This window comes from Etheostoma spectabile, unplaced genomic scaffold, assembly GCF_008692095.1.
Source record: "Etheostoma spectabile isolate EspeVRDwgs_2016 unplaced genomic scaffold, UIUC_Espe_1.0 scaffold00009030, whole genome shotgun sequence".
Lineage (NCBI taxonomy): Eukaryota > Metazoa > Chordata > Actinopteri > Perciformes > Percidae > Etheostoma > Etheostoma spectabile.
In genome coordinates this window covers 1-14,274 of record NW_022603648.1, presented here as the reverse complement: position 1 = coordinate 14,274, position 14,274 = coordinate 1, and the positions used below count along the sequence as shown (strand labels likewise).

General features: G+C 42.2%; 1 protein-coding gene across 2 annotated transcripts; it reads right to left on the bottom strand.

The window, feature by feature from the left end:
* Positions 1-6: 6 nt before the first annotated feature.
* rnaset2l (ribonuclease T2, like) lies at positions 7-13,176 on the bottom strand (the record flags this gene model as incomplete). 2 transcript variants are annotated; one of them, XM_032508720.1, is given in 8 exon segments in its annotated part: positions 7-374; positions 6,104-6,178; positions 7,438-7,486; positions 8,556-8,669; positions 9,403-9,470; positions 11,255-11,312; positions 11,648-11,715; positions 12,966-13,176. In XM_032508720.1, coding segments are annotated over 8 exon segments (853 nt in total), but the record flags the coding sequence as incomplete, so codon positions are not given.
* Positions 13,177-14,274: the final 1,098 nt, after the last annotated feature.

Sequence of the window (14,274 nt, the reverse complement as noted above, 5' to 3'; positions counted from 1 at the left end):
AAAACTAGAGAGATGTCTCACTTGGAGATAAAACTAGAGAGATGTCTCACTCTGGAGATAAAACTAGAGAGATGTCTCACTCTGGAGATAAAACTAGAGAGACGTCTAAAAAAAAAATGAAGCGGCAACAACTAATCTACAGCAGAAGGTGTTAGCATGCAGCGTTAGCCGCAGGGCCGGCGCGGCCGCTGGGGGACGATGGGGACGTAGTAGAAGACGCCCCGCGGGGGACACGGGTGCCTGTCGGAGACGTTCCTTCCCGCGCCGCGTCCGGACGTCACGTCCCAGTCAGCGTCGCCGTCGCCGCGGTGATCGCAGCCGGCGGTTAGGTTGTGAGAGAGAGGGATCTTCACCTGGAACCACAGCTCTCGGTCTGGGGGGGGGGGGGAAGAGTGATGATGTGACACAGGTAGGAAGGAAAACACAGATACTAACAGCAACATCCCAGCTATTAGTAGTCTTTATAAGACGGGCACGCTTCCCTATAATTTATATACAATAAGTCCAATACACTGGACTGAAGGTTGTTGGTTCGGATCCGGTTTCCACGTTCTCCCCGTGTTTGCGTGGGTTTCCCCCGGGTTCTCCGGGTTCTAATCCCACCATAAAGAGATGCATGCTGGGTAGCTAGGACTACGGTTGAAAAATAGCCGATTGGTAACACTGGCACGTTTACAGAGATGTTGATTAATGTGCATCGTCCTGATCAAATCAATAAATCAAACATCTTCATGTGGAACCGTTCCTCAGGTGGAGGAACCGTTCCTCAGGTGGAGGAACCGTTCCTCAGGTGGAGGAACCGTTCCTCAGGTGGAGGACCAGTTCCTCAGGTGGAGGACCAGTTCCTCAGGTGGAGGAACCGTTCCTCAGGTGGAGGACCAGTTCCTCAGGTGGAGGACCAGTTCCTCGGGATGAGAACCAGTTCCTCAGGTGGCGGAACGGTTCCTGGGTAATTGTTCCTGATTGAGTGGGTTTCTGGAACGGTTCCTCCACCTGAGGAACCGTTCCTCAGGTGGAGGAACGGTTCCTCAGGTGGACAAACCGTTCCTCAGGGGGAGGAACCGTTCCTCAGGTTAGAAATTCTTTATTAGGAATAATCCCTTGAGATGTGACATCTCGTTTTCGAGGGGGTCCCTAAGGGCAAAGAAAATATACAGTACATTCACATGTAGACAAGACAATTAACAAAACAGCTTGAGGGGAATAATACAAAATAAAAATAAAAAAAAATAAAAATATACACCCCAAACATACGCACATACTGACAAACAAAAACAAAAGCTCTCCATCACACCTTATCCTTCCCATTCCAACCAATAAATATTAAACAAAAAAACAAAAACAGTTATAGTTAATAATAATAACAGTTTAAGAAAATAAATAAAATATACATATAGTATGTACAAGTATACACACATAAAGATACATGCGCACATACGTTTACACAGTTACTTACAAATATATTCATATACACACACACACAAATACATGCATACATACTGTACGTGTACATACATGTAAACAAACAAAAACATTTAAAAATAAATAAATAAAAATAAAAATATCAAGTATAAGTATCAATTATGAATATCAAGTATGAGAAAAACAATTGCAGCTTGTATGCAAATAATTATAAAGAGACATCTTAAACTGGTGAAAGGAGGAAAGAGCTCTAAAAGACCTCGGTAAACCATTCCAATCGGAAGGGGCTTTAAATTTAAAAGCTCTCCTCCCAATTTCTTTAGATATATGTGGTACTGAAAAGAAAAGATGGTCAGTGTCTCTGAGGCTATAGGATGATTGATATACAATCAAATGTTGTTTCAGATAAAATGGGTAATCTGAAAAAATACATTTGTGAACAAACTGCAGCCAGTGAAACTGACGTCGAGCATTTAATGAGAAAAGATTCAACGACTGAGACATTTGACAATGATGCGTCCTGAATGGACACCTCAGGACAAATCTGCAAAGACATATCATATATCACATTCAGAGGCTTAAGATTGGTTTCAGCTGTGTTCTGGTAAACAACATCTGCATAATCGATTATAGGCAATAATAATTGGGTAATAATTTTTAATCTGATCTGTTTTGTAAAACAATTAATTGAGCGATATAACATTCTTAAGCTACAACTTATTTTTCTCACAAGAGAATTAATATGAGGTCTAAAGGTAAGTTGGGAGTCGAGCCAGAGGCCCAGATATTTAAACTCCTTAACATATGTTAAAGGTGTACCATCCAGAAATTTGACCTCAAGAGAGTTATTTTGCTTATGTAGTGCAGATCTAGTTGCAAAAAGCATGCTATAAGACTTCTTATTATTCAATAAAAGCAGATTAGAAGATAACCATGTTTGAATACGGCTAAAATCAAATTGAAGTGAGGTTTGAATCTCAGATATTTTATATTTAGATGTATAAATAACTGTGTCATCGGCATATAGATGAATCTGACAGTCAAAGCATATTTGAGGAAGGTCATTTATAAAAATGGCAAATAAAAGGGGCCCTAGGGAAGAACCCTGAGGGACACCCGTTTCAATTATACTAGACTGTGAAAGAGTAGCATTAAGAGACACACTTTGACGTCTATAGTGAAGATATGCATTAAACCAGAGAACAGCCGATTTGGAAAGACCAATAGCATATAATTTATCAAGAAGAATATAATGATTGACCATGTTAAACGCCTTAGTGAGGTCAATAAAAATTGCACCTGTAGACCTGTTGTTATCTTCTGCAGAAAAAATATCATTGGTAAATATAGTAAGAGCTGTTGTTGTAGAGTGATTAGCTCTAAATCCAGATTGATTTGGAGTCAAAATAGAAAAATCATTAATATATTTAGACAATTGCTTAAAAATAAGTTTTTCGAATATCTTTGCTACATTACTGATTATGGAGATTGGCCTATAGTTATTAACATCAAGTGAATCCCCACCTTTATGTAGTGGTGTTACTTTTGCAAATTTCCACATTAATGGGATTACACAGGTGGAAAGTGATAAATTAAATAAATCACAAAGCGGAAATGCAAGAACATGAGCAGAGAGTTTGATGAACTTAATATCCAGACCATCAGGACCAGCCCCAGTAGAGGATTTTATTTCTAAGATTGCCTGTTGGACATCAAAAGGGTTAATTGTTGAAAATGAAAATGCTCTATCATTCACAATATTTGTTATACTAGAATGAAAAAGCTCAGATGACTGAGAACAACAGATAGAAGAAAAATGTTGATTAAAGGCACTGGCCATAGAGATAGGGTCAGTGATAATGTCGTTATTTATTCTAAGTTTAGTAGGAAGATTTTTATTGGTATTGTTAATTAAAGAGTTAAGTTTCTTCCAAAACTGCTTAGGGTTTTTAAAATCATCCGATAAAAAGTGCTTATAGTAATTTGATTTTGCGTTCCGTGTTTTAGTAGTACAAACATTTCTTAATTTCTTGTATTTAGACCAATCAGCATCATCATTTGTCTTTCGGTATCTGACCCAAGCTTTATCTCGTTGTTTAAATAAATATATTAAATCACTATCAATCCAAGGTAAATGACTACCCTTAACCTTAACTGATGTCCAAGGTGCATGTTTATCTATGACTTTAAAAACCTCTGAAAGAAAATAGTTCCATGCGTCTTCAACATAAGGGATCATTTGAAATCTAGCCCAGTAATGCTTAATAAATCTTGGATGAAAGCCTCTGTGTGTAGTTTTTTACACTGTCTTATCCGAATTACTTTAGGCAGCAGACGTGGTAATCTTATTTTCAAACACAAAAACGATTGAGTGATCACTAAAACAATCAGGTAATACACCAGAATGAGAAACTCTATTTGGGTGGGTAACCAAGATCCAGTCCAAAAGAGACCTGGACCTATTGGTCACCCTAGTCGGAACAGTAATTAGTTGGTTAAGGCCATTAAATAAGTTCTTCTCATGAGAAGAACAACGATCAAGCCAATTACGATTGAAATCACCAAGAAGAATCAACTCATTTGAATAGTCTAAGGAATTAATAGTAGCAAGAATACAATTTGTTGATTCAACAGGGAATTTGGAGGTCTACAGATATTACCTATAGTTATCTGCTTATTTTCATGAAAAACAATATTAACAAATAAGCATTCAAAATGTACATCTCTCTCCTTTGGCATAATAAGTTCAGAAGATAAATGAGAAGAAAATATAGGTGGCTACTCCCCCCCCCCCCGAGTACCCCTGTCTGTTCTATACAAGTATACCATCAAGTTTGACGTCTGCATCCGATATATTACTATTCAGCCATGTTTCAGAAAGTGTGATAACTCTAGGCTTATTGTAACAAAGCCAGGCTCTTAGCAAGTCAATTTTATGTAACAAACTCCTAATATTCAAATGAATAACAAATAAACCTTTACCTATACTGATACTTTATAGATAAATAAATAAGGTGGTCAGGAAGAAAAGGGTGTGGGGGAGGGGAGAGAGCATATAACACAAGTCTTTACAAACATTTAACACACAAACAAAACACACGCACACCACCATGCACACACAAAAACACACACACTGGTCAAACCAAGGCATAACCTAAAAATTAATAGAACAAAAACAATCAAACAAAAATGCAGGCTCAGGCCGCAGAGAAATAACTGAGAATACTTTATATATGTCCAAAATATTTCACCATGTACAGACCTCCTTATGAGACAATAATGAGAACAGAAAATAAAATAGCCTAGTAATAATAAGACTAGGGAAAAAGCTACATAGACAGGTGGCGGAACAGTTCCTGGGTAATTGTTCCTGATTGAGTGGGTTTCTGAGGACATGGCCGAACCTAAAACTGGATCTAAGCTCCACAGACGAGCCCAGGTCACCAATGTGGTGCTTTATCTGAGGGATTCGGCTCCCAGGGCCATCTGGTTCGGTTCAGAAGAACACTAAGAGCCCTGATCGGCCACAAAAACAACACATAAACCCCAAAACTGCTAGACAACGATGCAACAACAGAGACCAGAAGAAGCAAATAAAAGCCAAATGAGGGGAAATCCACCATGAAATGGACATAAATATGAGATTATAATGAAAACCATAAAACATGAGGGAGGGCAAGGTCAGACTCACATAAAGGGTTATTTCTGGGGGGGATATGAATTCCTATGAATGTCATGACGATGAGAGGTTGAGATATCTGGATTGAGGCGGTTTCGGCCAGAACGAGAACATTTCGTGGGAAGTTTCTCCTGCGAGACGATAAGTCACTCTTACACCAACGTTGACATCATCATTACGTCTTTATATCGGCCGCATGTTCACATTAATACTGCAAAACAATGGGAAAAGACCCCAAAATAATCAGGTTTCTTCCTGAAAAGGAGTTTTTACTCGCTGCTGTAGACCTGCTCTACCTGTAAATTATAGAGAGGTGTAGACCTGCTCTACCTGTAAATTATAGAGCGGTCTAGACCTGCTCTACCTGTAAATTATAGAGCGGTCTAGACCTGCTCTATCTGTAAATTATAGAGAGGTGTAGACCTGCTCTATCTGTTAATTATAGAGCGGTCTAGACCTGCTCTATCTGTAAATTATAGAGAGGTCTAGACCTGCTCTACCTGTAAATTATAGAGCGATCTAGACCTGCTCTATCTGTAAATTATAGAGCGATCTAGACCTGCTCTATCTGTAAATTATAGAGCGGTCTAGACCTGCTCTACCTGTAAATTATAGAGCGATCTAGACCTGCTCTATCTGTAAATTATAGAGTGGTCTAGACCTGCTCTGTATCACACACAGTATCACACTACTGATAAGGGAGAACTCACTGCAGCTTTTAACCCATGCTGGAGTGCTCTGATTGGGTAACTGAGCCTACCATGTGACTCATGGTAAAATTGTTGTTTCAGGTGTGTTCAGGTAAGTGGGAAAAAGGAGACCTGGGTTACAAGTACTTCTACTTTTACCCGAGTATTTTTTTTTTTTATAGTATCTGTACTTCTACGTGGGAAGTGAGTACTTTTCCCATCTCTGTGAATTGATGCTATGAATAAAAATTTAGCTGAATTGAAATGACGAGATCAACGCGTCAGGGTAAACCAATCAGACGGAGGCTCTCACCTGGTCGTCCGTCACACACTGGATCTCGAGCCTGTCTCCCAGGTGTGGAGCCAGGACCTGACGCACCTCGGCAACCTACACACACACACACACACACACACACACACACACACACACTTGAGTATCTGCAGTGAAAGTATACGTGTGTTCTTATTACATAATGCTTTGTCACACGCCTCCGATCTGATCTGTGTCTGATTAGTTGTGCGATTCTGTTGTTTTCTTGACATTTGTAATTGGGTCTCCTCTCTCCTCCCTGCTTCCTCCCTCTCTCCTCCCTCTCCCCTCTTTCCTCCCTCACTCCTCTCCCTCACTCCTCTCTCGCTCTCCCTCCTCCCTCTCTCCCTCCCCCCTCCTCCTCCCTCACTCCTCCTCCTCCTCCCTCCTCTCTCCTCCCTCCCTCCCCTCCTCCCTCCCTCCTCTTCCTCCCTCCTCCTCCCTCCTCCCTCCCTCCCTCCCTCACTCCTCCCTCCTTCCTTCCTCTCCTCCTCCCTCTTCCTCTTTCCTCCTCCTCCTCCCCTCACTCCCTCTCTTCCCCTCCCTCCTCCCCCCTCTCTCCCTCTCTCCTCCCTCCGCCCTCATCCTCCCTCCCTCCTCTCCCTCACTCCCCCTCCTCTCTCTCCTCCCGCCCTTCCTCCCTCTCTCCCCTCCCCACCCTCCCCCCCTCTCTCCTCCCTCCCTCCTCTCCTCCAGCCCTCCCCCTCCCTCTCCTCCTCTCCTACCTCCTTCCTCCCTCTCTCCTCCCTCACTCCTCTCTCCTCCCTCCCCCCCCTCTCTCCTCCCTCCCTCCCTCTCTCCTCCCTCCCTCCCTCTCTCCTTCCTCCCTCCCTCCTCTCCTCACTCCCCTCCTCCTCACTCCTCCCTCCCTCCTCCCTCACTCCTCCCTCCTCCCTCACTCCTCCCTCCCTCCTATTAAAGTCACTGTTTTGTAATAAATTATATTCCCTAAAGCGCAATCATTTTTTCAAGCTATGAATGTGATCAAAATGTCGTTGTGTAGTAAGTCATAAAAAGTCAGATTAGTGAGTCAAAGTATACTATGTAGAAAACGTGATAGTCACAGTATAGTGTGCCCTAAAAAAGTCATAGTCATATTATCAGATGTCAAAAAATGTAACCAAAAGTAAGAGTATATAGTATGACGTAAAAAGTTATAAAAAAAGACATAGTGTAAAATGTCATAGTATAGTATGTCGAAAATATCGTAAAATGACATAGTATAATATGTAGAAAAATATCGTAAAAAGTCATAGTGTAGTAACTATTTAACAGGAGTCAGATAACAGAACATGGGTTCACATCTCATCAGAGTGAGTTCTCAAGGTCGTCGTCACCTTGTACGGACGCTCACAGGTCGGAGTGATGCCGGCGTCCTCCAGCAGCCTGCAGGGGACACAGGGACACCTTACTGGGGGGGTGGGGGGGGGGGGTGATGTGAGTGTTTATGTATGTGTTTGTGTGTGTGTGGGAGGGAGTGCATGTGCTTGTTTGTGGGTGTGTGTGTGTGACCGTGTGTGAGTGTGTGTGTCCGTGTGAGTGTGTCTGTCTGTCTCTGTGTGTGTGTGTGGGAGGGAGTGCATGTGCTTGTTTGTGGGTGTGTGTGTGTGACCGTGTGTGAGTGTGTGTGTCCGTGTGAGTGTGTCTGTCTGTCTCTGTGTGTGTGTGTGGAGGGAGTGCATGTGCTTGTTTGTGGGTGTGTGTGTGTGACCGTGTGTGAGTGTGTGTGTCCGTGTGCGTGTGTGTCTGTCTGTCTCTGTGTGTGTGGTGGGAGGGAGTGCATGTGCTTGTTTGTGGGGTGTGTGTGTGTGACCGTGTGTGAGGTGTGTGTCCGTGTGAGTGTGTCTGTCTGTCTCTGTGTGTGTGTGTGGGAGGGAGTGCATGTGCTTGTTTGTGGGTGTGTGTGTGTGGACCGTGTGTGAGTGTGTGTGTCCGTGTGAGTGTCTGTCTGTCTGTGTGTGTGTGTGTGGTGTGTGTTGGAGGAGTGCATGTGCTTGTTTGTGGGTGGTGGGTGTGTGTGACCGTGTGTGAGTGTGTGTGTCCGTGTGAGTGTGTCTGTCTGTCTCTGTGTGTGTGTGTGTCTGTGTGTGTGTGCATATGTGGGTATTTGTGTGTTTATGTGTGTGTGTGACTGAGTGGGTGCATGTGTGTGTTTATGTGTGTGTTTGTGTGTGTGTGAGTGTGTGTCTGCGTCTGTCTGTGTGTGTGTGTGTGTGTGTGTTTGTGTGATTGTGTGAGTGTGTGAGTTTGTGTGCGTGAGCCAAAAACATTGGGAAAAATGACAACAGAAATATTGACAAAAAAACACCTTAAAAGGCAACAAAACAGCTGAAATCTAGTCTGATTGGTCAGGGCCGGCATGCGTGTGTCTGTGCGTGTGTGTGTGTGTGTGTGTGTGTGTGTGTGTGTGTGTGTGTACATGTGTACATGTGCGCGTGTGTGTGTGTGAACTAACCTGTGGATGTCGTAGCGTCCTCGTAGCTTGAGGCAGATGCTGAAGTATCTGAGAGGAGAGTTCATCCCTTCGACACATGCTGCACACACACCGTGCTTCTCCCACTCCTCTCTCCTGTCACACACACATCACACAGTCATCACACACACATCACACACACACACACATCACACACACACACATCACACAGTCATCACACACACATCACACACACATCACACACACACACATCACACACACATCACCACACACACACACAACACATCACACACACATCACACACACACACACACACACACACACACACACATCACACACACATCACACACACACACACACATCACACACACACCACACACATCACACACACCACACATCACACAATAATAATAATCTTTATTTGTAGAGCACTTTTCAAAAACAAACAAAGTTACAAAATGCTTTAACAAGTGTAAAAACAACAATGCGAACAGGCGACAAACGGGCGTTTTTGATGATATATTTGATGTATATTTGATGATATATTGATGTATATTTGATGTATATTTGATGATATATTTGATGTATATTTGATGATATATTTGATGCATATTTGATGTATATTTGATGATATATTTGATGTATATTTGATGTATATTTGATGTATATTTGATGATATATTTGATGTATATTTGATGATATATTTGATGATATATTTGATGTATATTTGATGTATATTTGATGTATATTTGATGATATATTTGATGTATATTTGATGATATATTTGATGATATATTTGATGTATATTTGATGTATATTGATGTATATTTGATGATATATTTGATGTATATTTGATGATAGATGCTACCAGAAGTGGAAGCTGGGTTGAGTTTGCAGCAACGACGGCCAGTGTTCAGTCAGCTCGGCCTCGAGTTCCTGGGAGAAACAAAAAACAGGTCAAAAAGGTGACAAACAGGCGACGAACAGGCGACGAACAGGCGACAAACAGGCGACGAACAGGCAACGAAAAGGCAACGAACAGGCGACGAACAGGCAACGAACAGGCGACGGAAAGGAGACGAAAAGGCGACGAAAAGGCGACAAAAATGCGACGAAAAGGCGACGAACAGGCGACGAAAATGCGACGAAAAGGCGACGAACAGGCGACAAACAGGCGACGAACAGGCGACAAAAATGCAACGAACAGGCGACGAAAAGGAGACGAAAAGGCGACGAAAAGGCGACAAAAATGCGACGAAAAGGCGACGAACAGGCGACGAAAAGGTGACGAACAGGCGACAAACAGGCGACGAAAAGGCAACGAACAGGCGACGAAAAGGCGACAAAAATGCGACGAAAAGGCGACGAACAGGCGACAAACAGGCGACGAACAGGCGACAAAATGCAACGAACAGGCGACGAAAAGGAGACGAAAAGGCGACGAAAAGGCGACAAAAATGCGACGAAAAGGCGACGAAAAGGCAACGAAAAGGCGACGAAAAGGCGACGAAAAGGCGACGAACAGGCGACGAACAGGCGACGAACAGGCGACGAACAGGCGACGAAAATGCAACAAAAACGTGACGAACAGGCAACGAAAAGGCGACGAAAAGGCGACGAAAAGTCGGCAAAAATGCGACGAACAGGCGACGGACAGGCGACAAAAGAGCAACTTAACACTAAATAAACACCAACTTAACGCTAAATAAACACCAACTTAACGCTAAATAAACACCAACTTAACGCTAAATAAACACCAACTTAACGCTAAATAAACACCAACTTAACGCTAAATAAACACCAACTTAACGCTAAATTAATGCTAACGTGACGATAACTTAACGCTAAATAAACACCAACTTAACGCTAAATAAACACCAACTTAACGCTAAATAAACACCAACTTAACGCTAAATAACACCAACTTAACGCTAAATAAACACCAACTTAACGCTAAATAAACACCAACTTAACGCTAAATAAACACCAACTTAAAGCTAAATAAACACCAACTTAACGCTAAATTAACACCAACTTAAAGCTAAATAAACACCAACTTAACGCTAAATAAACACCAACTTAACGCTAAATTAACACCAACTTAACGCTAAATAAACACCAACTTAACGCTAAATAAACACCAACTTAACGCTAAATTAACACCAACTTAACGCTAAATTAATGCTAACGTGACGATAACTTAACGCTAAATAAACACCAACTTAACGCTAAATTAATGCTAACGTGACGATAACTTAACGCTAAATTAACACCAACTTAACGCTAAATAAACACCAACTTAACGCTAAATAAACACCAACTTAACGCTAAATTAACACCAACTTAACGCTAAATTAACACCAACTTAACGCTAAATTAATGCTAACGTAACGATAACTTAACGCTAAATTAACACCAACTTAACGCTAAATAAACACCAACTTAACGCTAAATTAACACCAACTTAACGCTAAATTAACACCAACTTAACGCTAAATTAATGCTAACGTGACGATAACTTAACGCTAAATAAACACCAACTTAACGCTAAATTAATGCTAACGTGACGCTAACTTAACGCTAAATTAACACCAACTTAACGCTAAATAAACACCAACTTAACGCTAAATAAACACCAACTTAACGCTAAATTAACACCAACTTAACGCTAAATTAATGCTAACGTAACGATAACTTAATGCTAACGGACCAGAACTCACCTGGACGTCGGACGGGAACATCGGCCAACACCTGCAGCACCGGAACGCCTTCACAGGCCTGCACACATTCATATTAATATTACACTGAATATGAATAATACATGCAACATATCATTAATACTACACTGAATATGAATAATACATGCAACATATCATTAATACTACACTGAATATGAATAATACATGCAACATATCATTAATACTACACTGAATATGAATAATACATGCAACATATCATTAATACTACACTGAATATGAATAATACATGCAACATATCATTAATACTACACTGAATATGAATAATACATGCAACATATCATTAATACTACACTGAATATGAATAATACATAAAAATCCATACCCAGACACACAGAGTGGAGACGTGATATTTACCAGAGACCGTGGATCGTCCAGCTGGTCACACTCACGGGAACTCTGCAGGGTGTCTCTTCATCCAAAGACTAAAGGCAGACAGGGAGGGAGACAGTGGGACAGACAGAGGGACAGGAAGGGAGAGGGACAGAGGAACAGACAGACAGACAGGTAGGGAGACAGGTAGGGAGAGGGACAGACAGACAGACAGGTAGGGAGACAGGTAGGGAGAGAGGGACAGACAGACAGACAGGTAGGGAGACAGGTAGGGAGAGTGACAGTGGAACAGACAGACAGACAGTTAGGGAGACAGGTAGGGAGAGGGACAGACAGACAGACAGGTAGGGAGACAGGTAGGGAGAGTGACAGTGGAACAGACAGACAGGTAGGGAGACAGTGGGACAGACAGAGGTCAGGAAGGGAGAGGGACAGAGGAACAGACAGACAGACAGGTAGGGAGACAGGTAGGGAGAGGGACAGGCAGACAGACAGGTAGGGAGACAGTGGGACAGACAGAGGGACAGGAAGGGAGAGGGACAGACAGACAGACAGGTAGGGCGAGGGACAGACAGACAGGTAGGGAGAGGGACAGACAAACAGAGGGACAGTCAGACAGGTAGGGAGAGGGACAGACAGACAGAGGGACAGTCAGACAGGTAGGGAGAGGGACATAGGGACAGCCAGACAGGTAGGGAGACAGGTAGGGAGAGGAACAGACAGACAGACAGGTATGGGAGAGGGACAGACAAACAGAGGGACAGTCGACAGGTGGAGAGGGACAGACAGACAGAGGGACAGTCAGACAGGTAGGGAGAGGGACAGACAGACAGAGGGACAGTCAGACAGGTAGGGAGAGGGACAGACAGACAGAGGGACAGTCAGACAGGTAGGGAGAGGGACAGACAGACAGAGGGACAGTCAGACAGGTAGGGAGACAGGTAGGGAGAGGGACAGAGCGACAGAAGGCTTGTTAACAAAATTAAATATGGTGGACTGATCCATTCTACTTCCTTTCCTACATCCTCCTTTCCTTCTCCACTTCCTCTTTTCTTTCCTTACCCCCTTATTTCCTTGATCACGCTGTCCTTTCCTACCTCCTCATTCAGTTCCTTATCCCCACCTTTTCCTTCCCTAACCCCTCATGTCTTTCTTGCTTCATCTTGTGCTTCCTTACATCTCCTTTTCTTCCACACGTTATCCCTCCCTCCCTCACTCCCTCCCTCCTTCCCTCCCTCCTTTTTCCAACTAATCAGTCCTCCAACTTGACGGCCATTACACAGCAGCTTGTGTTTTCTCCTTTAACTCCTGAAGGGTAAATGTGAGCGAATCAAGCGCCCACCTGGCAGAAGGCCCCGGGCCACTGCAGCGTGAACAGGAGACACTTCCAGGAGCAGAAGTGCTTTTTGTCGTGCAGCTCGGCTGAGTCCTGGCGGCCATATTTGTAGTCCAGCCAGTCGTGTGTGGCGGTGGTGTAGTCAGGACCCTGAAGTAGACTCAGGGCAACTAGCAGGGGCAACACCGAGATCCACATGTCCCCAAAAAACATCAACCTGAGAAGATGAAGACAAACCAAGGGAAAAAGAAATGTACTTTAATTGAACAAAATGGTATTTAGGCATATTTACCTTTAAAAAAGGTTTATATAGATATATATATATATATTATTATGGCATGCCGTTTAGGAAATAATTTATATATGGAAGTTGTATCCATCTGAATATATGGAATGAAAGTCTGAATATATGAATTGAAGTTTGAATATATGGAATGAAGTCTGAATATATGGAATGAAGTCTGATATATGGAATGAAAGTCTGAATATATGGAATGAAAGTCTGGAATATTTGAATGAAAGTCTGAATATATGGAATGAAAGTCTGAATATATGAATGAAGTCTGAATATATGGATGAAAGTCTGAATATGAATGAAAGTCTGAATCTATGGAATGAAGTCTGATATATGGAATGAAGTCTGAATATATGGATGAAAGTCTGAATTATGGAATGAAAGTCTGAATATAGGAATGAAGTTGAATATATGGAATGAAAGTCTGAATATATGGAATGAAAGTCTGAATATATGGAATGAAAGTCTGAATATATTGAATGAAAGTCTGAATATATGAATGAAAGTCTGAATATATGGAATGAAAGTCTGAATATATGGAATGAAAGTCTGAATATAGGAATGAAAGCTGACGTCATTACGGCGCTGGCGCCATCTTGGTTGTGGCTGATAATCAGGATGTAACAATGTGGACGCTATGAGTGAATAGGCTAGGAATCTAGTGTCAGCTATTTGAGCAATGAAGAGATTATAAACACTCTTGCAAATGGCATGTACGGGCAAAATACTGGTAAAGTATCCGTGCCCACACCTTAGCTTCCAGTTGAAGTGGTACTTCTACATCTCCAAAAGAGACTCATAAATTCCTTCAAGAATGATGCATAATGTTCTTTCGGCAACGTTTTGTTGAACAGATTGTATAAGCACTAAGAATGTCGCAATAATGGAAATATGATCCTCAAGGTGACGCTATCTAATTTCCAAAGTTTGTGTCGTTTGGAGTATGACCAGTTGTTGCAAAAAAACCTGCCGTTCAACAAAGTATTGGACTATTTCAGCCGATGCCATTTGTAAATCCAG